A 24,253-nucleotide genomic window follows, 5' to 3' on the forward strand; every position below is an offset into this window, starting at 1 on the left:
GGGGCTCGGCCCTCCACCCGGGGGAGCAAAGAAGGGGGTCCCGACCCCCCCCCAGTGGCGCGGCCAGTCCCTGGCCTCGGTAATCTTGAGAGAGACCCCACCCCTCAGTTCTCTCCGGACCCTATCGGGGACCCCCCCCTGCCCTCCCGTCCTGCTCACATCCGCTCTCCAGGCTCTGTCAGCCCCCCAGAACCAGCTCCCTCCCTCCTTCCCTCTCCAGGGTTCCCCCTCCCCCATCCCTCCGCCGCCGCCCCCTCCCCCTCCCCCCCCCCCTCCCCCCCCCCCCCCCCCCCCCCCGCCCCCCCCCCCCCCCCGACCATGAGGATGATGGCCGCCGGCGCGGTGCACGGCCTCTTCACGGCCTCCGCGGCCCCGCAGCCGCCGCCGCCCCCGCCGCCGCCGCCGCCGCAACCCCAGCCTCCCCAGCAGCCGTCGCCGCCGCCACAGCAGCCGCCGCCGCCGCCGCCGCAGCCGCCGCAGCAGCAGCAGCCGCCGCCCCAGGCCCCCCCCATGGAGCCCGAGGCCCCGGATTCCCGCAAGAGGCCCCTCGAAACGCCCCCCGAGGTGGTCTGCACCAAGCGCAGCAACACGGGAGGTGAGAAAGGGTTGCGACTCGGCGTGGGGGAGCGGGCAGGGGGCCTCGCCTTTCTCCATCCTCCTCCCCCCGCCGTGGCAGGTGCAAGGGCTCCGGGGCGGGGAAGGGCGCCCCTCCCTAGACCCGGGAGCTGAGAGGGGCGTTGGGGAGGGGGCCGGACCCCCTCCCCCTCTCGCCGCTGCCCGGGGCTGGGAGCTTTGTCTGCGATGAGAGGGGATGGGGGGGGAGGAGGTGGTAAGTGTCCTTGGGGGGCGCAAAGGATGGGGGGCGTGGGTCCCTCTGGGCGGGCGTCTCTGTGTCCTTGAGGGGTGTGTGATGTGACCCTTTCGGGGCAGGGGTGTTCCCGGGCTGGCGTGTCCTGGCGGGGGGGAGGGGAAGGAGAAGAGGAGGCCTGTGGACCTGGAGCTTCCCAGCCTCCCTCCCTGGGGATGTCCTGAGCAAGGGTTGTCCCAGAGGGAGGCATGAGTGGGCCATGGGTGAGATTGTGCGTGGGGACAAGCTGGGTGGGTGTGTTGGGTGAGATGGAGGAATGGGTGGGTGTGTAAAGCTAGGTGGGAGAATGTGTGGCTGGGAGAGGTGTGTGTGTGTTTGTGTGTATGTGCGCGTGTGGGCCCTGTAAGGCCTGGATGTGTGACATTAGGGATCATGGATATGAGAGGAAAGGTGTGTGTGTGTGTGTAAGAGACAGAATGAGATGAGGGGCTGGGCTGTGTGTTTGAGACCCTCAAAGGGGTACGTGTGGCAAGGGAAAGTGTGTGCATGTCACCCTAGAGGGGGCTGTGGCAGTGTGACACATGAGTGAGAGGGTGTGTGTGACATGCAAGGGGGTGTGTGGGGGAAGCTCAATGGGCCAGCTCTGGGTGTGAGCCAGGAGAGGCTGTGTGGATCAAGGAAGACAGTTCAATGTGTGTGACACAGGCGTATCTGGGGGGGGGGGGGGGGGGCGGGGGAGGCGGGGGGGGGGGGGGGGGGACCAGAGGGGGCCGGTGAGGGTATGTGACAAGAAAAGGGTGTGGGTGTGACTCCAAAGAGGCTGTGGCTGGGTGTGACACATGGAGGTGTGCGACAGTGACATCAGAGGGGGCGTGTGCAACAAGGGAAGGTGGGTGTATGACGGGAGAGCTTAGGGCTCTGTTGGTGAGCTGCACGAGGGTGTGTAACAGGGAGAGGGAAGGATGGGTGCCCGTGTGACAGGGAACAGGGAATGTGTGTATATGACACCCAAGGGGTAGGAAAAGGGAAGGGGTGTGTGTGTATATATATATCTGTAACAAGGGGAGGGGGTGTGTGTGAAATGGTTGAGTATGTACCACTAGAGATGTGGGAGTGATTCTGCGTGTGTGAGAGACAAGGGATCGTGTGTGTGTGTGTGTGTGTGTGAGATGTCTGAGTGTTTGACAACACAGAAGGTATGCGCGTGTAAGACAGGAGGGCCCCCACTGTGTGTGTGGCCTGAGGAGGTATGTGTACCAGAGAATAAAAGACAAGCTGGAAACTCTAGTGGGTGTCTCTCTGGCCAGGGACTCAGGAAAGAGGAAGGGATTCTCAGTCTCAGAGCCCAGCCTATTAACTCCCTGGATGGAGGGAGACCCCAGAGCAGACAAGCCCCTCCCTGCTATCACCTTGGCCAAAATCTGCTTCCTCTGGCCTTTTCCTCCGGATGGGAGAGGGATGACCTGGGGCACAGTGCATGCTCCCCATTCCACCAGGCTTTGTAGTGGGTGGGGTGGGGACCTCCCATCTCTTCCCCTCTATGGAACACAAGCCAAGTCTCATTCCTCCATTCCAGCGCCACCCCCCCCAACTCCTGTCCAGGTGGGACAGGAATCAGGGACCCCCTGGCTGCCTGTGAGAGTGTGTCCAGCAGAAATTGAAGGAAAGGGAAGTTGGGGGAGGGGTGGGAGGGAGTTTCCTGTCCTTCTTCCTGCTCCCCCCACCCCCAGCACACACATGAATATGTCCCAGCCAACTTCCTTCCCTTCTTCCTGCTCCACTGCCATTCCCAGTCCTGGAGAGAGTCGGGGACCCAGGCGGGGACCCAGGCGGTCCCTGAGCCTGACCTGGCAGCCCGGCCCTGCCCCTGCTTGGTGCGGGGGGGGGAGGTGTCTCATCCTTCTTTTAAAGGGGCTGAGGTGCTCCAAATCTAATTGCTCTGAGCACAACAATAGAGATGCTGCCAAGGACGGTCAGGCCCAAGTACTTGGCACCTACTAGAAGTCAGGCTCTGAGATATGGGTTAATTTCCTAATACAACCCTCTGGGGGAGATGATTTGAGCTGCTTTTTCACATGAGGAAAACAGGCTCAGCAAAATGAAACCACTTGCCCAAAGTCACACAGCTCATAAGTTGGTGGAGCTGGGATCTATCCAACCCTGGGCCGTCTGGCTCCAGAGCTCATGTGTTTAGCTACTGAGCATCCTGCCTCCCTCAGCAGCGGGGAAAACTAGGATGAGCCCTTAGGGACCCTCTCCTCCAGACTCTTCCACCTCCCCTCCTGGTGACCTGTGGGGAAACTGAGGCCTGGAGATGCAAAGGGACAGTCCTCCATTTACAGAAACAGTCAGGAGGCAGCATTGGGCAAGGACCCAGGACTTTCATCTCAAAACTGAGGGCTCCTTGCAATAATACTGTCATGACTGGGGGATGCTGGGTCAACCTCACCCCTTTCTTGAGCCTCAAGAGTCACCATCTGTCAGGTGGGAAAATCACAATAACTACAAGGATAATAGTAATAACCACTACCAATATTATTGCTCACTGCTTTATAGGCAATATTTCATGTAATTCTCCAACACTCTATGATGTAATAATTAACCATAATAAATTATAATAATGGCTAATGTCTATGGCCTGCAGTATACCAGGAAGTATTATGGAAAATGCTTGGCACAGACCAATCATGTAATCCTTCCAATTCTTTTATGTTACCCTTCTTAACAGATGACAAACCGAGGCACAGAGAGGTTAAGTAACTTGCCCAAGGTCTGTCAGCTAATTAGAGGCAGAGTTGGGATTCGAATCCGGGAGGCTGGCTCCATTATGTGGGTAGATGCTATAGTGAACCCCATTTTTGGGTGAGGAGACCGAGGCCCAGAGGGTCGAGGGAGTCTTCTGGGGTGTCACAGCAAGCCGTGGCGGACCGGGCAGATCGAGCTCTTGCCCTCAGCGCCGGCCTGCCTACCACTCCTGCCCATTCTCAGGGGCTCAGAGAGGAGATGGTGGCTGTTCCAACTGATGTCTGGGCACTATGACTGCCAGACGCCATTGAGAGGGACACAAGGCACCTAAGGACAGGAGGACTCGGGTGAAGAAGTTGAATGGAAACTCGGGTTAGGAACTCACTCATCAGAGAGACAAACGACTATAGTCTGGGCGGATCAATACCAAACGATGCCCCCCTCCGCCGCCCTTGAGTACAGATGAAACTCCTAAGGTGCCACGAGCATGGCATACTCCTGACTGTATTCCCACCTCTGTCACCCCCGCATGAACAGAAACAGCAACTTCCCTCCCCACATACACACGCACATGCGCACCAGTCACCGACCACCCCACCCCCCCCGCCCTGCCTCGAGCTTCCAGCCGCCAAGTCTTGCTCCCAGCATCCTCCCTGCTTCCCATAAAGACAATGTCACCAGGGTTAAGAGCCCCGAGAGTGAGACCTTCCAGGATCCATCTCCTCACTGCCATGGGCTCGGTGTGGGACCTCAGTCTCATCTGGAAAATGGGAGCTGCGAGCTGTAAGCCTGGCTGGTGTGTGGGTTAAATGAGATTGTATATATGAAGGACACAGCAAAGCGTCAATACACAATAGCTGTTCTTACTACTGTTATCCGTGCCTCCGACCCAGAATGTCATCGGAGGCCTGTTGCACCATCCCGCGGCGCTTCGCCCCGAGGAAATCCTACCCATCCACCTTTCTCTCACTCAGAGACAGTGTCACAGCTGGAAGACGGCATCACACCTTGGGCATGCCGTCCCCCCCAGCTTCGGCTGGATTGCATTTCTCGCGCCAACGGGCAACACCGTTATTCACAGAGACCGCTTCACGCACCTTCCGGCCCTGCCCTCCCGAGCGGTGCTGCTCCCCGCACCGCACCCCGCCCGTGTGCTCTTGTCTTCCGCCAGCCACATCCCCACACGCTCCCACAACAAGGTCAACATCACACCCCTGCCGCCTCACACCTCCGTGGAACACACCAACACCTCCGTCCCCAACCCGCAAGCCAGAGCAGGTCCCAGGAGCACGGCACCCCAACTCTGGTTCCCCCTAGATCTCCTGTCACTGAAAACATCCCTACAACACCCCCCACCCCTTCAGCTCTACCTTTGTCCTTAATGACATCCCTCCACCTTTAAAACCACCTATCAGGGTCAACTCTCTGATAAAAAGTGCGGCTCTTATCACACAGCACCCCAAATCTCTTGGGTAGGTCTCCATTATTTAAGGGGTATTGGTTGCTCTTTGGAAACTCCAGAAGCATTTCTGAAGAAAGTGGGCACAACAGGGAGGTGGTGGTGGGGGACTAGAAGAGGGAGGGGATGCTTGACATTGTAGCAGGAGGAAAACCAGCAGGAGAGAAGTGGGCATCTCTAGTTCTCCAGTCATGGTCAAGGGTAAAGGGAGCTTCCTGAACCCCAGGGTTGAAAAGCTAAGAGGGGGGTGGAGATAGGTGGGTGTGGAGTTCTGGCATTTAGATCCTATTCAGTAGAAGGAAGAACTTTTTCTTTTTTTTTTTTTAAAGATTTTATTTATTTATTTGAGAGAGAGAGAATGAGAGACAGAGAGCATGAGAGGGAGGAGGGTCAGAGGGAGAAGCAGACTCCCTGCCGAGCAGGGAGCCCGATGCGGGACTCGATCCCGGGACTCCAGGATCATGACCTGAGCCGAAGGCAGTTGCTTAACCAACTGAGCCACCCAGGCGCCCCAGGAAGAACTTTTTCACAGGCAGAGACTTGGTTGTTCAAACTGGGTGGGAGCATGTGAGGTCTGGGGGCTCTGGGTTCAGCTGAGGGTATGTGTCTCCCCCCTTGCTGCAAAGCAGGCTGGGAAACAGAGGCCTGGCTTTTTCCTGGGGTACGTGGGACTCACACAGGGCGTTAAAGGTGGGGGACGAGTGCTCCCAAATGGGAAAGACATGCAGAAGATTCTGAAGAGGGTCAGAGGGGTCTGTTGGCCATAGTGGGGACTCTTGCCCTGAGTTCTGAGCTTCTGCAGGTGGGAGTCATTCTCCATAGGAAGCTAGCCTCAGGTGAAGGCTCCCAATTTACATTCTTCTGATACAGGGACCCTCGAGCACCCAGAAGGTGGCTTAAGGGGGTCCATGGACAAACTTTTTTTTTTTTTTTTTTTTTTTACCATTGTACGTTTATATTCTGTGCTCTGGAGGGGAAAACATAACCAGGCTTCAGACTCTGATTATTAGCAGTGGTTTTTAAGTGTCCTCTTTAAAGAGATGCATTTAAATTTTAAAAGTGAGTGGACTTGAAGGAAATGGACTGTCTGTTCCCTGCTGTGTCACCAGCACCTCAAACAAGGCCTGGCACAGAGTGGGTGCTCAGGGAGGATTTGTTGGAGGAAGGGAGAGAAGGGGGAGAGAAGGAAGGAAACAGTACCGAGGGGATACATCGAGGGCAAAGTCAAGAAGTGGCATGAGAAGGAAGGGAGTCAGAGAGATGCTGGGCAGGGTCTTGCTTCCATCAGCGAGAGCTCGTTCCTCCTCCCAGAAGCAGAGAAAGGCCTGGGACAGCCCCCAGGGGGCAAATGATGAAGGAAGTGGGGTCTCCCCTCCTTCTCCCATCACTCAATGAAAACCTCAGACCTCAGAGGCTCGTCTCCCCATTTGTAGAGCACTTACCCTGGGCCAGACGCTGTGAGAAGAACTTTGCTTGTGTTCCTGACATCAGTAATGGTCATGATGATGGTGGAGGTAATGATAGCGAACATTTCTCAAGTGCTCCACGTGCCCGAGACCATCTTAAGTATTTTACGGCTTATCACTTAATTAATTACCATAGCCCTCTGAGGTAGTGCCATCACGTCCCCATTGTGCCGATGAGAACACTCAGGCCCCATGAGGTGAGGTGGTTTGCCCAAGGCCCCGTGGTCCGTCAGGGACAAAATTCACACTCAGTCTAAGGCTGTTTCTGCTGTTGCATACAGAGATTCCTGGAGAAGGGGAAGGCAGAGGGCACAGAAAATGGGGTGGGGGGTGTACCCAGTTTTCTTCAGAGTAGATGAACACCTTCCACCTTCAAGAAGGAAGTTGGGGAAGAGGCCCTGGCTGGAGAGAAAATAGGGATTGAAGTCAAAGAAGGAAAAAGAGGATGGAGTCCTTTGGGAGAATGCCCTCCCCATCTTTCTGAGCCTTTCAGGGATGGAGGACTGGTCCCCCATCTCTGTGACAGGTTTAGGGACGGGGCGGGGGCAGGGAAGAGGCTGCCTCTGTGAGCCCAGGGAAGAAAGTGAATTCAGGGGGGTCAGGATGATTGATGGGAAGGCACTCTGGGGGGCTAATTACCTAATAGGTTTAATGGTCTGATGAGGCAAGTTTAAGTGGATTGCCTTGGGCTCAGGACAACCCCTTCATCCTGGACCCCCTCCCCATGCCTGCGAAGCCACATCCAGCCCCTCGCCCCTATACCCCCATCTTAACACATCAGGGAGCCCAGAACCTTCAATCTTAAGAGATCAGGCAGACATGGGCAGGGCTCCCGGTCCCCCCGCCCTGCCCCCACTTTTACCAGAACAGTTTCTCTTTTATCTGCTCTGTGTGTTGGAGTTTCATGTGAGACATTGAAAATAGGCTTCCTTTGCTTAAAAAGAAAAAAATTTAAAAACCACTGGGGGATGTTTTAAGACCTTAAGCTTTGGAAGCAGAGTGACCTGGCTCCTCCTTTCCTTTATCTAGTGTTTATTGCATGCCTACTGTGTGCTGGGCCATGGCATGAGTCCCTGGGACACAGGGGTGAGCTCCAGTGGACTAATGTGATACATTGCTCTGAAGGCACAAAACGAACGGGAGGGGATCCATCTCCTCCCCAGGGTTCAAAGAAAGCTTCCAAGAAGAAGCAACATTTGAGTGGGGACCTGAAGGACAAGAGGAATTCACTGGGGGAGGGGAGTTCCAAGCAAAAGGAACGTGCAAAAGCCCTGAGGTGGGTGGGAGGAGGGAACGTTTAAGGAACAAAGAGGAAGTAGGTCTGATGCACGTGGAGGAAGATGAGGGCGTGAAGTTGGAAAGAAGTGCAGGGCCAAATCACAGAGGGTTTTATGCTGAGAAGGCTCCAGAATTTCTACCCTATGAGAACTTAGGGACAACAGTTGGGTTAAAAGGTAGGAGAGGTTAAGCATGTGCCTTGAGTGCATTAACAAAGCGCTTTACACATGACCAAGAAAATTGGTCCATAACAAAGAATGGCCACAGTCCCACAAGTGACCACTGGCACCACCTCGCCACCCCTGGGTCTTGGAGACTGTCTTTGAGTGCATTTGTCTTTGGCCACCAGCATCGGAAGGTGCTAAGCAAGTGAGGGCCAAGAATGAAGCAGAATTGCATTGGAATCTCAAGCCAGTGACTTTCTTGGTGCCCTTGGGCAGCTGACCTTGGGCTGGTGCCTTCACCACTTCCATGCCTCAGTTTCCTCCCACGTAAAAATGGAGCTCATTATACCCCCCTCATTGGGAGTTGTAGGGAATGGTTGAGGTCAAGCTTGCAAAGCACTAATCACAGTACAGGGTCCATACTGAGTGTTGAGGGATCTTCTGGAAACCTAAGTCAGATCCCATCCCTCCTCTGCTCAGAGCCATCTCTGGTTCCCATGGTTCCCATCTCACTTGGAGTAAAAATCAAAAATCTCACCATGGCCCCACCACTACCACCACCCCTCCCAGCCCTCATCCCCTTCCACTCTTCACCTCTCTTCCTCAGCCCCAGCTACACTGGCTACCTCACCTTCCCTCGGACAACTCAGGCACAATCCCATCCCAGGGCCTTTGCACTTGCTCTCCCACAGAGCCACATGGTTCCATTCCCACCTCCACAGCCTGGAAACAATCAGTCATAAGGGTCTAGAGCCTGGACTCTAAAGCCAGGTTGCAAAGTACTTCTTTCATAGCATCAGTGTGAAAAATTAAAAGAACTAGTATTTGTGTAGTACTTGGAACAGAGTCTAGTGTATACTAGGTTCTGTAGAAGTGTTTGTTAAACAAAGGATACCACATTCTTGGGGAGGGCTTTCCTGGCCACCGGATCTGACACTGCAGCCCCTACAATCCCCCTTCCCTTCTCCTGCCCCTTTTTGTTTTCTTGGTGCTGACCGCCATCCAACATAAAACATACTGTCTGTCTCCCCCACTCTAGAAGAATGTAGCTGTGTGAGCTCTTGGCTGAATCACTGAAACTCTCTCGGCCTTATTTGCCTCATTTGCCTGTGAAATCAGGGAGTTTGTCTGTTTTCCTCATGGCTGTTTCACTAAAATAGTGCCAAGCATGTGGCAGCAGGTGCTCAGTAACTATTCGTGGAATGAATGAATGAATGAATGAGCAAGTGAATGAATAAAGATCATTATTGGTATTATTCTCCCTGCTGCTGTTCTCCTGGCCATTGCTCCTGTATGTTCCCGTGATGCCGGTGGCTTCCTTTGCCCACACCATGCCGAAGGTGAAGACCCCTTCCCCTGCCTCCCTTACCTCCCCTACCCATGTGCCCCTGCAGAGGAAGGCGAATACTTCCTGAAGGTGCTGATCCCCAGCTACGCGGCAGGCTCCATCATTGGCAAGGGCGGGCAGACCATCGTGCAGCTGCAGAAGGAGACAGGAGCCACCATCAAGCTCTCTAAGTCCAAAGACTTCTATCCGGGTGAGCCCTGGCCCAGGACTCTGCCCTTGGCCTCCTGTCCCTCCCACCTGGGCCCTGGATAAGGGGGAAGAAGAGCTGCCCTTGGGGCAGTCATAGTGATGGGGGGCCTCCCCTCCTCCTAAGGGGACAGAGCTGCCCTCAGCCCCAGGGGCCACGCCTGAGCAGATGGGGGTGGGGGCAGGGCAAGACAATGGGCCTGCTGCATATTCATGAGCGCATTTGCATGATGTGCTGGCAGATGTGCCCCTTCCCACACACCTGCCTCTTTGGGTCAGTTGGAGCTGCTGGAGGAGGGTGGGCAGGGAGGCAGGTGTCAGGGTGTCCCTTGGGGTTGGGGGGCCAGCCAGCGTGTTGCACACTCCACCCCACACACACTTCTTTCCCCCCACTCTTTCCCTTTGGATTTCTCTGTTACCCCATCTTGCCCAGTTTGAGTCTCGCTGGTTTTCTCTGTCTGTGTCATTCTTCCTACGTCTCTCTCATTCTGTTTCTGACTTTCCCATCTCTTGTTCCCTGAGTCTCCATTCCCATCCACCTCTCTCTGGCTCCTCTTTTTTGCTTCTATCTCTCTGATTCTGTTTGGATGTCCCGCACCCCTTGTCCCCATCCATCTGTCCTGTCCGTCTCTGCTTTTCTTCCTCCCTCCCTCCCTGCTCTGTCCTCCCCTTCTTGTCTTCCCACCCCTCGCCCCATCTTTTCCTTGCCCTCCACCTCTCATAATCTCATGTTTTTCTTTCTCTTGCTCCTGAACTCTCTCTGGTCAGTCATCCACTCAACAATATTCAGTAGCACCTCAACGATCTGCTGGATTGCCCCTCTCACCCACCTCTCCCTTCATGTTTCCTTCCCAGTCTCAGCCCCCACGTTTTTCCTTCCTTCCTCCAAACCCAGCCCCTTTTCTGCCTCCCCCCCAGCTCTCTTTCTCCCTACAACCATAACATTTCCAAGACCCCTCCACTCCCTCTCTACTGCTCCCTGCATTATCTGTCACCCCATCCATCTTCCCCTCCCAAGACCAATGCCTGGGCTTTGACATCTAAGGATGGCCCCCAGGGAAGGCCCCCAGAATTGCATCTTTGGTCCAGAGCTGATTCTAGTTCATCCTTAATCCCCTTGGATTTTTTAGGTCAAACACCAGAGCTGGAGCCCAGGGTCAGGACACATTCATATTCTCTCTCTCTCTCCCTCCTCCCTCCACCTGCCCTGCCTCCCATCTCACTAAGCAGCTTTGGCAAGAGGTTTAGAGAAGCGTCCAGGGAACCAGGCACACCCCCCAACCCCACTTTCCTCTTCCACCCTGGCCCAGTTTCCCTCACATGCCCCCTAGGCTACAAGATACGGATAAGACCTCTGCTTGGGGCATTTATCCGAGGACACTTGGTTCCTTATGCCTGGATCACATTCTGTGACATGAGACACATCCTCTCCTCCCAACTCAGTGACACACCGCATAGGCCAGGCAGCTGAGAACCCCAGAGGATGGGACAGTCATTGGCTTTCTTGGGCCAAATACTATTCAAACAAGCAACGTGAACCAGCATCTCTCCCCAGCCCCAGGACGGGCATCCAGCACCGCCCCCCCACTGCTGACATGGGATTTCCAGATCATATGGCTTGTGCCAGCTCCAAGATTCGGGACACGGCCCCCTACATCCTAGTCCTGCCCCTAGGACTTCCCAGGACCCACAGGAACACAAGAAATGAAAATGCTACTGCTTGAAACGAAGAGCGTATTTCCCTCTGCTCCTGGCTAACTAACACCCTTTCATTCATTTATTCAACCTGCATTCTCTGAGCACCTGTTCTACGGATAGAGATGAGGACATAGATCTCACAGCCCCTTTCCCTCATAGATCTCACAGCCCAGTAGGGAAGGCAGACTGAACACCAGCAATGACCCAGCGTGGTCAGGGCTAGGATGGGGAAGCCGAGAGGATGGTGGCAGCCCGGACGGGGCACCTGACCCAGCCTGGGAAGGTCAGGGAGGGCTTCCTGGAGGAGGGGCCCGGAACAATAAGTAAGAGTGAGCTAGATAAAAGCAGGGAAGAGTACTCCGGAAAGATGAACTAGCATCTTCAAAGGCTGGAGGGGGTGTTTGTTCACTGTGACTGAAGCATACAGAACAATGAGAAATGACAATGGTGAAACCCACAGACAGATGGACACACACACGTGCGCACGCACACACACACTGCACTTGTGTCTACTACATGAAACAAAAACCTACCTGACCCTTAACCCCAAGGGAGGGGCAGAGCACAAAGGGTGTCCCCTCCTTGGTACAGGAAACACCAAGCCCCAGACTCTATCCTTCCAGATCATACATGGAAAAACTGAGATCCAGAAAGAAGCAGGCAGCTGTCCAAAGCCACACACACAGACTTCCGTCCATCCACTCAAACACCGTAGTGATTCCAAACTCCTTCTGATTTTGAGCATTTGCCTGAAGCTCTGTCCCCAGAAGAAAAGCACAGAACACACACACTTTAAAAAAAAAATTTATTTATAACATATTGCCTTGAAGTACAAAATCTTAAGTGATTACTTAATAAATCCATACATATTCTTTTTTACTATCAAAAATACAGTAGCAAAAATGGAGTCATCTTATGCTTTTCTCCCAACACACACACAAACACACACAAGAGTCCGCACACCCCAGCTTGAGCACAGGGTAGCTCAGTGGTTAAAAGCCCAGACTCTGAACCCAGACACCTGGGTTCGAAACCCTGAACTTTCACTACTGGCTGAGTGAACTTGGACAGATCCCAAACCTTCTCTGTGCCTCAGTGTCTTTAGCAGTAAATTGAGAATAATAATATTGCCTACCTCCTACTTGAAGTGCACAAATATATACAAAGTGCTTAGAATAGTGCCTAACACTTGGTATTTTGTAAGCACCAGCTGTCATTATTGGACACTCTTTCAGGGGCTAACCGAGCCCCCCAAAGCCCTCGTGGACCCCAGTTGGGAACCACAAAGGGTGGGAAATCCCAGCCTCCCTGAGCTGGAAGGGATCCTCGCAGAAGTGGAGAGCAGAGCCATTTCAGCCAGGCTCTCCCTAGGGCTACCCCGCCCCCCCCAAGTTCCCACCCTGACCCACACCCTTTCCTATTTACACCCAGACGGAGGCAGCCTGCACGCTGACTCACCCTTGGCTCAGACCAGTCCATTGTTCTGGGGTTGGGGGCAATAAGTGAGGAACAGTGGCCCAGAGGAGAGGGAGGATGTCAACTATCCAAGTGCCCCCAAGACAGTGACACCCGGACACATGGTGAGACTGGCATGCCAGGCTGAGAGACGGCCAGCGAGGGGTCAGGATGGTGGCACCATCATGCTGCGCTAAAATGCCCACAGGAGACTGGACCCTCATCCCCAAATGTCCCAGACACTCAGGCACATGAAACCTGGCGCACACTCAAGACCTTTCACAGACCCAGGAGCTAACTGGCCCCTGCAGACAGTCCCACCCAGAGAGAGAGACAGACACCCACTCCACGCACCAAACATGCACAGCTCAGCCGGGCACACACCCTGTCACACCATGGTCACGGTAGAGCCGTCTTTGTCCGGCTGTAATGCATATACACCCAGATACACACACACACACACACACACACACACACACACACACACCAGTCCTCCCGTCATACTGACACTTGAGTCTGCCTGTCGGTCTCTCTCTCTCACTCTTGCTCACACTGACACACACCAATGATAGAGTCTTGTCTGTCTGTCTCCTACGCACAGGTTCACACACATATACACACATATCACACACCAGTCATCCAAATAGTCTTTTGAACACCGAAAGGTGTCTGGTTGTCTCTTTGCTGCCAACACTCACGCTGACATCCAGTCTCAAAGTGATATTCATTCATCATACAGCCCCAGTGCTGCTTCATGAGACTCTTTGTTTCTTTCTCTCAAACTCTCCTGGACAAGCAGTTCGGTCTCACAAACAGTATATCCATAACCTTGAACATCATGGTGACACCCAAAGTCTTTCCCATGTGCAAGAGTGCACATAGCTTTACGGGATTCATTGTGTCACACTGTCTGTTGACATCTCAGTCTCTCCCACTCTTTCTCTTATACACATACACAGATAAAGATAATTTAACCAGTCCAGCCCAGGTATACACATGCATGGACATGCATGCGTGCACATACACACACACACGTACCACTCACCCAAACAGCCTCACAGATATAGTCGCACTGGTCAGAGTGTCACCCAGAGTCTCTGTCCCACACACATATATCCCAACATCACCCAGAGTTGGCTTCTCTTCTCCCCACTGCCTCCCTACCTCTAGTGTGTACACACACACACACACACACACACACACAGAGTGAGGATGCCTAGGTTAGAACCGCAGCCAAAATCTAGACAATCTCCAGCAAAGGCATCCACCTCACCCTCCTTTCTCCATCCCTGAGTCCCTACCCTTCCATGAGTTGTCTCTGCTCTCTCCTGTCCATACCCTTGCCCTCCCCCACCCTTCAGCCCTCCATCTGGTGGGTCCAGGCGGGCACTCTGGCCTCTCTTCTGTCTCCCCCATCCCCCAGCCCTTCCCCATCCTCTCCAAAAGCCCAGAGGCCTTCGCTGCAGGCTTTCAGGGGTTGCCACGGCAACGGGGCTTCGTCCCTCGTCCCCCTGGGGGTGGGCTGAGGACCCGGCCAGCCAGACCGATAAGGGGGTTCCAGTTACTGTGGCAACCGTTGCAGGCCTGAGCTCTCGGCTTCTGGGGGGGGGGAGTGAGTGAATGGTTGCCAGAGCAACCGGGAGCCAGCAAGGACTGGGAAGAGGCAGCTGAGCCCTGTCTCCCCTGCCCAGGGCTGCTGTGGGCATCGCAAAGCACTTAAGTATCATTCTTCCATCCCCTGGGGTTGTTTTGGGGGAGGGACATGGAGTGCAGATTATAAAACAGGCATTCCACTCACTTTCCCAGCTACCCATCATGGCCTGGGAGTCCATGCCAGCTTCCCCAGGCTTACCCATGTGACCTGGGCCCAGTTAGGTCCACTTTCTAGATTTAGGTTTTCTCTTTCCATTAAATGGGGCCTGTCTCCCAGGAATCTTCCCATTCCTGTGTGATGAGGGTGCCCTCTCTCTCCCTTGCTCAACAGGAACCACAGAACGAGTATGCCTGGTACAGGGCACAGCAGAGGCCTTGAATGCTGTGCACAGCTTTATTGCTGAGAAGGTCCGAGAAATCCCACAAGCAATGACCAAGCCTGAGGTGGTCAACATCCTTCAACCCCAAACCACGATGAACCCCGACAGAGCCAAGCAGGTCAGCAGGGGCAAAGACTGGGTTTCTGTAAAGCCGGTGAGGTTCGGGAGAAGACACTTCTCCCATATCACTGGATTACTGTGGGAATGGAATGGGATAACGCCGATAAGACGTTTGTCAATCAAATACATGGTAGCAGTTGTATTATTAAGGAGTCAGCCTAGGGACTCCAAACCTCTTAGAGTGGGCTTGACGCGGAGAGAGAGTGAAGGTCTGGGAGAATTTGTCCCACACACCCCCCCCCCCCCGCATCCCTCCTTCCTGGGATTCTCTAGACCCTCTCCTCTCCTTCCTTCCACCTCATCCCATTGTCTCCCAGAGCAACCTGCCTCCCACTTCCTGTTCTCACCGGAAGTGAGTTCATTGACAACCCATTCACATCCAGAAGAGTTTAGAAATGGCCTCATACTCCCTCTCTCCATTAATTATGGTATGGGGTAAGTCACCATTTTGGAGAAATGGGTGTTTTGCTAGCGAGAGAGAGGGGGCAGGTCCCTCTCCTACACAGCCCTCTCTAGGAGGGATGGAAGGAGGGCAACGCCTCTTGGTTGCCTCAGTTACGGGGAAGCGGTGGCGTAGGGGCGTGGCAGGGAGCGGACCAATCACTACCCTGGCCTCTCTGGTTGCCATGACCACGGTGCTCACCGGGCAGGTGGGCTTGCTGCAAAGCCCCTGGCGCTCACCGGGCAGGTGGGCTTGCTGCAAAGCCCCTGGCATGGCCCTGGATGGGTAGGAGGTGGAGGGGAGGGGAGCGGAGCTGCGCACACTCCCCGTTTTCTCTCCCCTTCCCCACTCCCATATACTTGCACACAAGATGCAGAGGGGCCAGAGCCCCTGGCAGGAGGACAGGCCACTTGTGAGGGCTCCTTAACGTCTGCCTAGAAGCAAAGACGAGAGAGAGACCCTTGGTAAAAGGAATCTGGAATTCTTGTTACCCTGAGATGGGAGAAACCATGGACCTGAGTTCCCCCAAGCTCCTGGGGAAACGGTGGGCGGAAAGCCCTGGAAGAATGCTGCCAAGCGAATTATTCCCAAAAAAGACTTCGAGCTTGGGGCTTGGAGCTTGGAGCACGGCTGCTGTCCTTGGTGCTGAAGAGGCTCTGCCAGGTCTCTCCCGAATCCCTTCCCACCAGCAGGCCACACCGTTTACACGGTGGCAAGGATATTGCCTCTTCCCTCTACTTTGGTCGCTGCCACAAAGGGCTCAGAGTTCATGAAGGGTTTGCACATGTTTCAGGGAAAATGGGGTCAGCACCATCTGTGCCTGATCCTTCCACCCCACCCCCTAATCCACAGGAACTCTGAGATAGTGGAATTGAAAGGTTATAGAACCAGGATTTTTCCTCTCCTTATTTATTACTTAGGGGGCTCTAAAGAATGAAAGATAATGGCTGAAGGCTCAGGCTCTGGAGTCAGATGTTGAGTTGAATCTTACTCCGATAACATACTTCTTTAGACCTGTGCGACCTTGAACAAGTGACTTGATTTCTCCATGCCTCATTTTTCTCATCAGCAAAATGAGATTCATTATGGCACCTACTTAAGGGCAGTGATCAGTGTTCACTGATGTTTGAAAAGGACTTAGCATGTATGCCTAATTCATAGAAAGTTCTCAAAAAATGTTAGCTGCTGATATTATTATGGGATTTTTAAGTCAGGAGACGGGTCTACTCTCTTTCTACATTGGACTTGCTGTGTTACCCTAGGTTCCTTTCCCTTCTGTAAGCCTCAGTTTCCTTTCTTTACAGTGTGGAAGCTGGGCCAAATCAGGGATTATAAATTGAAATGCCTCCAAGATTCAGCAAGGGAGCATAAAGAATTGGGGACTCTGGCCTCCTCAAAGAGATATAATGCCATCCCTAAAGGGGGCAGCTGCTACTCAACTCGACTCAATTCTTGCCCTTTGGGAATGTAGACAAAGTGTTGCCACATCTTACAAATTTTTCAGAAGAAGCCAGAAATATTTGACATCAACTGGTTTTTAAAGGTTGGCTCAATCTTAAAACCACTATGTGGCTGTGGGCTGCCTGTGGCCTGAGGACCACCAATTTGCCACCTCTGGGCTAGACTGGTGGTTCTCAGTCCTGGCTGGTATCTGAATCATCTAGGTAGCTTAGAATGCAGATTCCTGGGTCCCAGCCCAGAGCCACTGAATCAGAATTTCTGGAGTGAAGGCTTGGGAATCTGAACACAGATTCTGGACTGGGATCAGATCCTGGCTCTATTACTTACTATCTGTGTGACCTTGAGCAAGTTTCTTAACCTCTCTTGCCTCTGCTTTCCAAGCCATAAAATTCGATAATAAAAGTGCCTGCCTATTCTTGTAGGGTTGTTGTAGAGATTAAGTGACTATATAAAAGCATTTACCAAAGTGTCTGGCAAATGGAAAGACTGTTAGCTATATAATTATTATTATACTATTACTATTTGCAAATCTCCACAGACTTGCAAATCATGGGGACAGATGTTCTCTGAGGTCTTTCTGGCCCTAAAACTCCTACAATTCTATGGCTCTGTAATTTCAAGATTCTCGATGTACATTATTCTAAGATTCTACTGTTCTGACTGACATCCTGGCACTCCAGGATTCTATGAAACTGCACCTGTGATCTCTCTAAGATGCTGTGGGTCTACCACCTGGGCCTATCATGAAGACAGTTAACCATTTGCCACTCCAGTCATTGACTATTCCCAATGGTTGTATGGAGTAGCTGTGGTTACGTCCATGTTGGAGGAGAGGAAACGAGGTGCAGAAAGGTGAAGGCATTTGCTCTTACCATTTCTTGGTGAACAGTTACTTCATCCTTCCTTTTTCCCTCTGAAATGCTGTATCATACTGAATACCTCTTGACTCTTAGGTCTGGTTTCATGCATTCTGTTCTATCCTCTTGACTTGTCAGACTTTTTTCTGATGATTTTTTTTAATATATAAGTTGAGGTATAATTCACATACTGTACAGTTCACCATTTTAAAGTATACCATTTAGTGGTGTTTAGTATATTCACAAAGTTGTGCATTGATCACCTAATGTAATTCCAAAACGTTTTCACCACTCCGAAAAGAAGCCCCATCCTCTTTGGCAGTCACTGTCCATTCTCCCAGCTCCCCCTCCCTGTCCCAACCACTAACCTACTTTTGGTGTTTATGGATTTGCCTATTCTGGATGTTTTATATAAATTGAATGACATAATACATGGCCTTTTGTGTCTGGCTTCTTTCCCTTAGCATACCGTTTTCAAGATTAATCTGTATTGTAACATATATCAAAACTTAATTCCTTTTTATGGCCAAATAATATTCCACTGTACGGATATACCACACTTTGTCTCTCAGTTGATAGTCATTTGGGTTGTTTCTACTTTTTAGCTATTATGAAGAATGCTGCTATGAACATATGTGTGGGTATGGTTTTCAGTTCTTTGGAGTATATATCTATGGACGGAATTGGGTCAGATGATATGTCTAACCTTTGGAAGAATTGTCAGACTATTTTGCAGAGCAACTGTACCACAGATATGAGATTTAAATCCAGGTCTGCCCATGGAGGTAACAATGACAACAACCATTTCTTGAGTACCTACTATGAGCACATATTACCTGCACACTCACATGGCACCCTATGCTTTGCACATAGTAGGTTCTCAGCAAATGTTGCTTGTTTGAATAAATGGATGATGACATGCCCATAAGGGCCAAGCAGAAACATAACTAAGGGGCACTAGCCCTTCAATCAAGCTCATCATTTCATGAATGATCTCAGTTAGCCTTCACAATAATTCTGTGGAGGAGGGATGGATGTTATAGATGAGAAAACTCAGTCTCAAAGAGGTTAGGTCCCTTGCTCAGCATTAGTGGTGGAGCCAGGATTTCGAACCTGAGCAAGTGTCTCCAGAGTCCAAAGCAGCTTTTCAGGGATTCGTATGCACAAACTGCAAACTAGTGGTCTGCTACTACACAGTAGTTCATAGACCTTTTGAAGCGGTAGCCAATAGATAAAAACTAAGGTGCTTCCCATTTTACAAATCAGAATGTCCAATTAATCTAAAAACTCTGATCAGGCTGAGTTTGTGTACCGAAATGCACAGCACCCTACCTCCCCACCTCCACACACACACACACACACACACACACACCTCCACACACACACACCACCACCACCACCATAGGTGAGATACACCTCGTCACCTCCATCCAGTCTCATTCCTGCTTGGTCCTGTGGGCACATCACCATTCCTTTCATCCATCCATCCATCCGTCCATTCACACACTCTTTGCTCAATGCTTACGAGGCATTCCCCTAGGCACCGAGAACCAAGTAGTAAACAATACAGACAAAAATCTCTACCCTTGTAGATCTTACATTCTTTCATGGGGAAACCGAAAACAAGCAAGTGAATAAGTAAATGTCAGAGAGTGAAAAGTGCTATGACGAAAAATAAAGCAGAAAAAGAGGGGGAAAGAGTCCTGGGGCATTTTTTTCTCCTAACTTTTTATTTTGAAAATGTTGAAGAATAATACAATGAATTCCCTATACACTGCACTTAGATTCACCAATCGTTAACATTTGCTTTATCTCTTTACACACACACACACGCACACGAACACACACAAGCACTGGTTGGCTTTATTTGCTTGTTTGTTGGGTGGTTTGTTTGTTTTTGCTGATCCATTTGAAAATAAGTATAAACCTCATGACTCTTCACACCCAAGTTCTTCGGCATGCATCTCCCAAGACTGAGGACATGTCCTATATTGTTATGTTACTGTTATCACACCTACAAAAATTAACACCAATTCCATGCTATTAGTTAATAAAGAGTTCATATTCACATTGTCCCCAAATATCTTTTATGTCTATAAAGCATTTTTCTATCCAAGATTCAGTCAATATTCATGCATTGCATTGAGTTGTTATAGCTCGTTCGTGTCTTTTAATCTAGAATAGTCTACCATATATATATTTTTTAAGATTTTATTTTTTTAAGTAATCTCTACACCCAATATGGGGCTCGAACTTACAACCCCGAGATCAGGAGTTACACACTCCACTGACTGAGCCAGCCAGGCGCCCCATTTACTATGTATTTTGAAGGTAGAGACAACAGAATTGCTGATTGGATGTTGAGTGGGAGGAAAAGAGAGGACTCCTAAGTCTTGAGCCTGAGAAGTGAAAGCGTGCATTTTCCACATACTGAAATGAGGAAGACCGTGGTAGAAACACATTTGAGCAGATGAGGAGTTCCACTTTGGATTTTAAGTTTGCAGTGTCCATTCGACATCATTCTAGAGATTTGAGGTTAGCAGCTGGATACAAGTCTGGAGGTGTCTGTGCTAAGGACATAAAATAAGCAAATAAACAAGCTTTGATAATTGGGGTGATAAGGCCTCTCTAAGGGGGTGCATTTGTGCAAAGACCTGAATGATGAGAGAGGTGAGCCTCCTTTTCTGGGAAGGAGCATTCTAAGTGAGGGCATAGCGGGTGCAAAGGCCCTGAATCTGCACCAAGCTTGTGACTTGAAGGAACAGCAGGGAGTTAGTACGCCTGCCATGAAGTCAGCAAGAGGGAGGGAGGGAAAAGTTGAAGTCAGATCAACAAAGAACAGAGCAAGTAGAGCAGTGGTTCTCAGGCTTGTCAAATCCCATGTCCTCTTTCTCCTACAAATATTTTCCCAGCCCGCTTACCCCTGAAATTACACACACACACACACACACACTCATTTCAGTACATGGAAAGTGCATATAATGTAGATGTATTACCTATCTAAATCTGTAAGATTTTTAACAGTTTTATTGAGATATTAATTCCACATACATACAATTCACCCATCGAAAGCATGCAGTTCAAAGTTTTTATTATATTCAGAATTGTGCATCCATGCCCACAATCAATTTTAGAACATTTCATTTCCTCAGAAAGAAATCTTGATCCCTTTAGCTATCACTCCTCAATCCCCACAGCTCAGCACCACCCCCCAGCCCTAAGCCACCACTAATCTACTTTCTGTCTCTATAGATTTCCCTGTTCTGAACATCCATATAAATGGAATCCTACAATATGTGGTCTTTGGTGTCTGGCTTCATTCACACAGCGTGTTTTCTAGCTTCATCCATGTTGTAGCCTGGATCAGTACTTTGTTCATTTAAATTGATTGCCAAGGAATATTTCATTGTACTTATGTACATTTTCTTTATCCCGTAAGACTTTTTTACGTAAAGGAAAAATAAAAGGAAGGTGATGTGTTATAAAATGAGATGAATTTTAATATGTAAATGTTACATATTACTACAGTAGAAGTAATGAAATAGTCAGCTGCTCACACCTCACATAGCCTGAGAGAGACAGTGACAAACACAGTGATCCAGGGTGTCATATCGGAGATGTAAATAAGACACGTGGCATTACTACTGTTGTCATGGTTGTTTTGTTGTTTTTTTTTTTATATAATGATGAACCAGTCTTGGTAAAGCTCAGAACAAAACAAAGTAAAATCGTCCCTTCGTTGACCGATTAGTTGCATTCCTGGAAATTTCAGTAGATCTTAAACACGTGGGAAAAAGAAAATACTAGGTACTTATATGGACCGTCGGGTTCAGGTCTGGGCTCTGAGATTTATAAACAGACTTTTCGCCAACATGAATGTCCAGGGAGTCACTTAAAAGTCATACGGGACCCGGACAGTTCTCCTCGGTTTGACGTTGTGAATAGCTGAGTCTCAGGTTGTGGGGTGCCAACATCCAAGGCCCTGCCCCACTGCATGCCTGCATCTGCCCCCCCAGTCGTCATGACAACTAAAAGTGCTCTCACAAATTTCCCAAACACCCCTGGTGTCTGGCTCAGGGGCGAGAGGAGAGGCAGGGGCTTCAAGGGGTGGAACCCACAGGTCTGAGAGGACGTGGGAAGGACTGAGCAACAGGAACCTATGTGTAGAAGTGCTCTTGGATATGTGAAAGGAGACTTTTGGTTTTGAAATCTCCCCCTCCCCCACCCCCAGAATTAAGATGGATCGGATTTGCAGCGGCAAAGGATGGGCCTTTCTGCACTGGAGAAGGGGACGACTGTATTTAAGTGCCCGATTGTCTCCGATGTAAGGTTTTTTTATCTTCATTTTACAGATAGGACAACTTCATTAGATTGCTAGGGCAGTCCGGGTAGCTTAAGCAACAGAAATTCATTTTCTCACAGTTCCGGAGGCTAGAAGTCTGAGATCTGGGGCAGGGTTGGTTTCTTCCGAGGCCTCTCTCCTGGGCTTGGAGATGGTCTTCCCCTCCGCAGTCACACGCCGTCTTTCCTGTGTGTGCCTGTGTCCTAATCTCTTCTTCTTATAAGGACACCAGTCCTACTGGATTAGGGCCCACCCCAATGACCTCACTTAACCTTCATTGCCTCTAAAGACCCTCTCTCCAAATACAGTCATATCCTGATGTCCTGCGGGTTAGGACTTCAACATCTGAATGGCGGGGGCAACAATTTGGCCCATAGCAAAAAGAGGTTAAGCGCCATGACCTTGCCATAGGGTGGGAAACACGAAGGGGCAGGAATCCAAGAGGCTGGATTACAACTCCTCCACAATCTGGGTAGCCTTGGGGCCAGTCCCTTGTAGGCCTCAAGTGGCTCCTCTGTAAAGTGAGACTGGGGCTGGGAGTCAGAGTGTTTAATGATCTAGAAGGCATGAGCACCAAAGCAAGCTGGGAGCACCCGCTGTCCTGGAGGGCACCCACTGGGTCAGCCATTAAGCCTTTAAGGTGCTGGACGGAAGGGAAATCCCAGGGGTCCCAGGGGCAGGGGACAGGGTGGCTGAGAGCCTACTGAGAGGACATGGAGTACTGGCTCTTTTTTTTTTTTAACCAACCAATATGGAAGTATTTCCCCATTTTGAACAAGCAGTAGGACCATACCGGTGTATATCAAGGGGCACAGCGGGCCCGATCTGGGGACACGGGAGAGCAGGGCCGCCTGAAGACTAATGTTACCGTTCAGTCTCCACCCACCATCCTAAAGCCCCTCCCTCTCGCCCCACACGCAGGCCAAGCTGATCGTCCCCAACAGCACCGCGGGCCTGATCATCGGCAAGGGGGGCGCCACAGTGAAAGCCGTGATGGAACAGTCGGGAGCCTGGGTGCAGCTGTCCCAGAAGCCAGAGGGCATCAACCTTCAGGAGCGGGTGGTGACAGTCAGCGGCGAGCCGGAGCAGGTGCACAAGGCCGTGAGCGCCATCGTGCAGAAGGTACAGGAAGACCCCCAGAGCAGCAGCTGCCTCAACATCAGCTACGCCAACGTGGCCGGCCCCGTGGCCAACTCCAACCCCACCGGCTCACCGTACGCCAGCCCCGCCGACGTGCTGCCCGCCGCTGCCGCCGCCTCGGCCGCTGCCGCCTCCGGCCTGCTGGGCCCCGCGGGGCTGGCGGGCGTGGGCGCCTTCCCGGCCGCGCTGCCCGCCTTCTCGGGCACCGACCTGCTGGCCATCAGCACGGCGCTTAACACGTTGGCCAGTTACGGCTACAACACCAACTCCCTCGGCCTGGGCCTCAACTCGGCCGCCGCCTCCGGGGTCCTGGCCGCCGTGGCCGCTGGTGCGAACCCCGCCGCCGCCGCCGCCGCCAACCTCCTGGCGTCCTACGCGGGCGAGGCCGGGGCCGGGCCCGCCGGAGGGGCCGCCCCGCCTCCGCCCCCGCCCCCCGGAGCCCTGGGGTCCTTCGCCTTGGCCGCAGCCGCCAACGGCTACCTCGGGGCCGGGGCGGGCGGCGGGGCGGGCGGCGGGGGTGGCCCGCTGGTGGCCGCCGCAGCCGCGGCCGGGGCCGCCGGGGGCTTCCTGACGGCAGAGAAGCTGGCAGCTGAGAGTGCCAAGGAGCTGGTGGAGATTGCGGTGCCTGAGAACCTGGTGGGGGCCATCCTGGGCAAAGGGGGCAAGACGTTGGTGGAGTACCAGGAGCTGACAGGCGCGCGCATCCAGATCTCCAAGAAGGGAGAGTTCCTGCCTGGCACGCGGAACCGGCGGGTCACCATCACGGGCAGCCCTGCGGCCACGCAAGCCGCTCAATACCTCATCAGCCAGCGGGTCACCTACGAGCAGGGAGTGAGGGCCTCAAACCCCCAGAAAGTGGGATGAGGCCTGTGGTGTGTGCTCCCACCCCTCCTCCCGGCCCCTTCTCCTCCTCCTCCTTCTCCTCCCCTCCCCCACCCCCACCCCCAACTCCTGACCTCAGCTCGGGTGTAGTCCTGCTCCTCCTGGGATGGGGCTGGGGTAAGCCTGACTGCACCCCCCGCTCCTTCTGGTAGTCATAGGCAGGATTGAGTGATGGCTGGGGATGGGGCCCAGAAGCTCCCTCCCCAGCTCTGAACTGACCCTTCTTCCTTCCTCCCTATGCTTGACTGGGCCTGACCCTCCACTCCCAGGGCCCGGGTCTGTGTGATATCTGTATATATTGCATTTTGTTGATTTTAATAGAAAACAAAGCGTTATTTTCTCTTTCTTTCCCTCCTTTTTTTTTTTCTT

General features: G+C 52.1%; 1 protein-coding gene across 1 annotated transcript; it reads left to right on the forward strand.

Annotated features, from left to right (window-relative positions):
* The first annotated feature begins 442 nt into the window (after positions 1–442).
* Positions 443–24,253, forward strand: NOVA2 (NOVA alternative splicing regulator 2). Its single transcript, XM_032388400.1, has 4 exons — positions 443–595; positions 9,315–9,458; positions 14,592–14,758; positions 22,784–24,253. Exons 1-4 carry the CDS (start codon positions 511–513, stop codon positions 23,864–23,866), a joined length of 1,479 nt encoding a protein of 492 aa, XP_032244291.1. The 5' UTR covers positions 443–510; the 3' UTR covers positions 23,867–24,253.

Source organism: Phoca vitulina, unplaced genomic scaffold (assembly GCF_004348235.1).
Source record: "Phoca vitulina isolate PV1807 unplaced genomic scaffold, GSC_HSeal_1.0 scaffold52, whole genome shotgun sequence".
Lineage (NCBI taxonomy): Eukaryota > Metazoa > Chordata > Mammalia > Carnivora > Phocidae > Phoca > Phoca vitulina.

Excerpts from the sequence above, each read along its gene's own strand:
- NOVA2 (XM_032388400.1), top strand. The coding sequence starts at position 511 with ATGGAGCCCGAGGCCCCGGATTCCCGCAAGAGGCCCCTCGAAACGCCC. Across the intron at positions 596-9,314 it reads CAAGCGCAGCAACACGGGAG|AGGAAGGCGAATACTTCCTG; the intron begins GTGAGAAAGGGT and ends GTGCCCCTGCAG. Across the intron at positions 9,459-14,591 it reads GTCCAAAGACTTCTATCCGG|GAACCACAGAACGAGTATGC; the intron begins GTGAGCCCTGGC and ends CTTGCTCAACAG.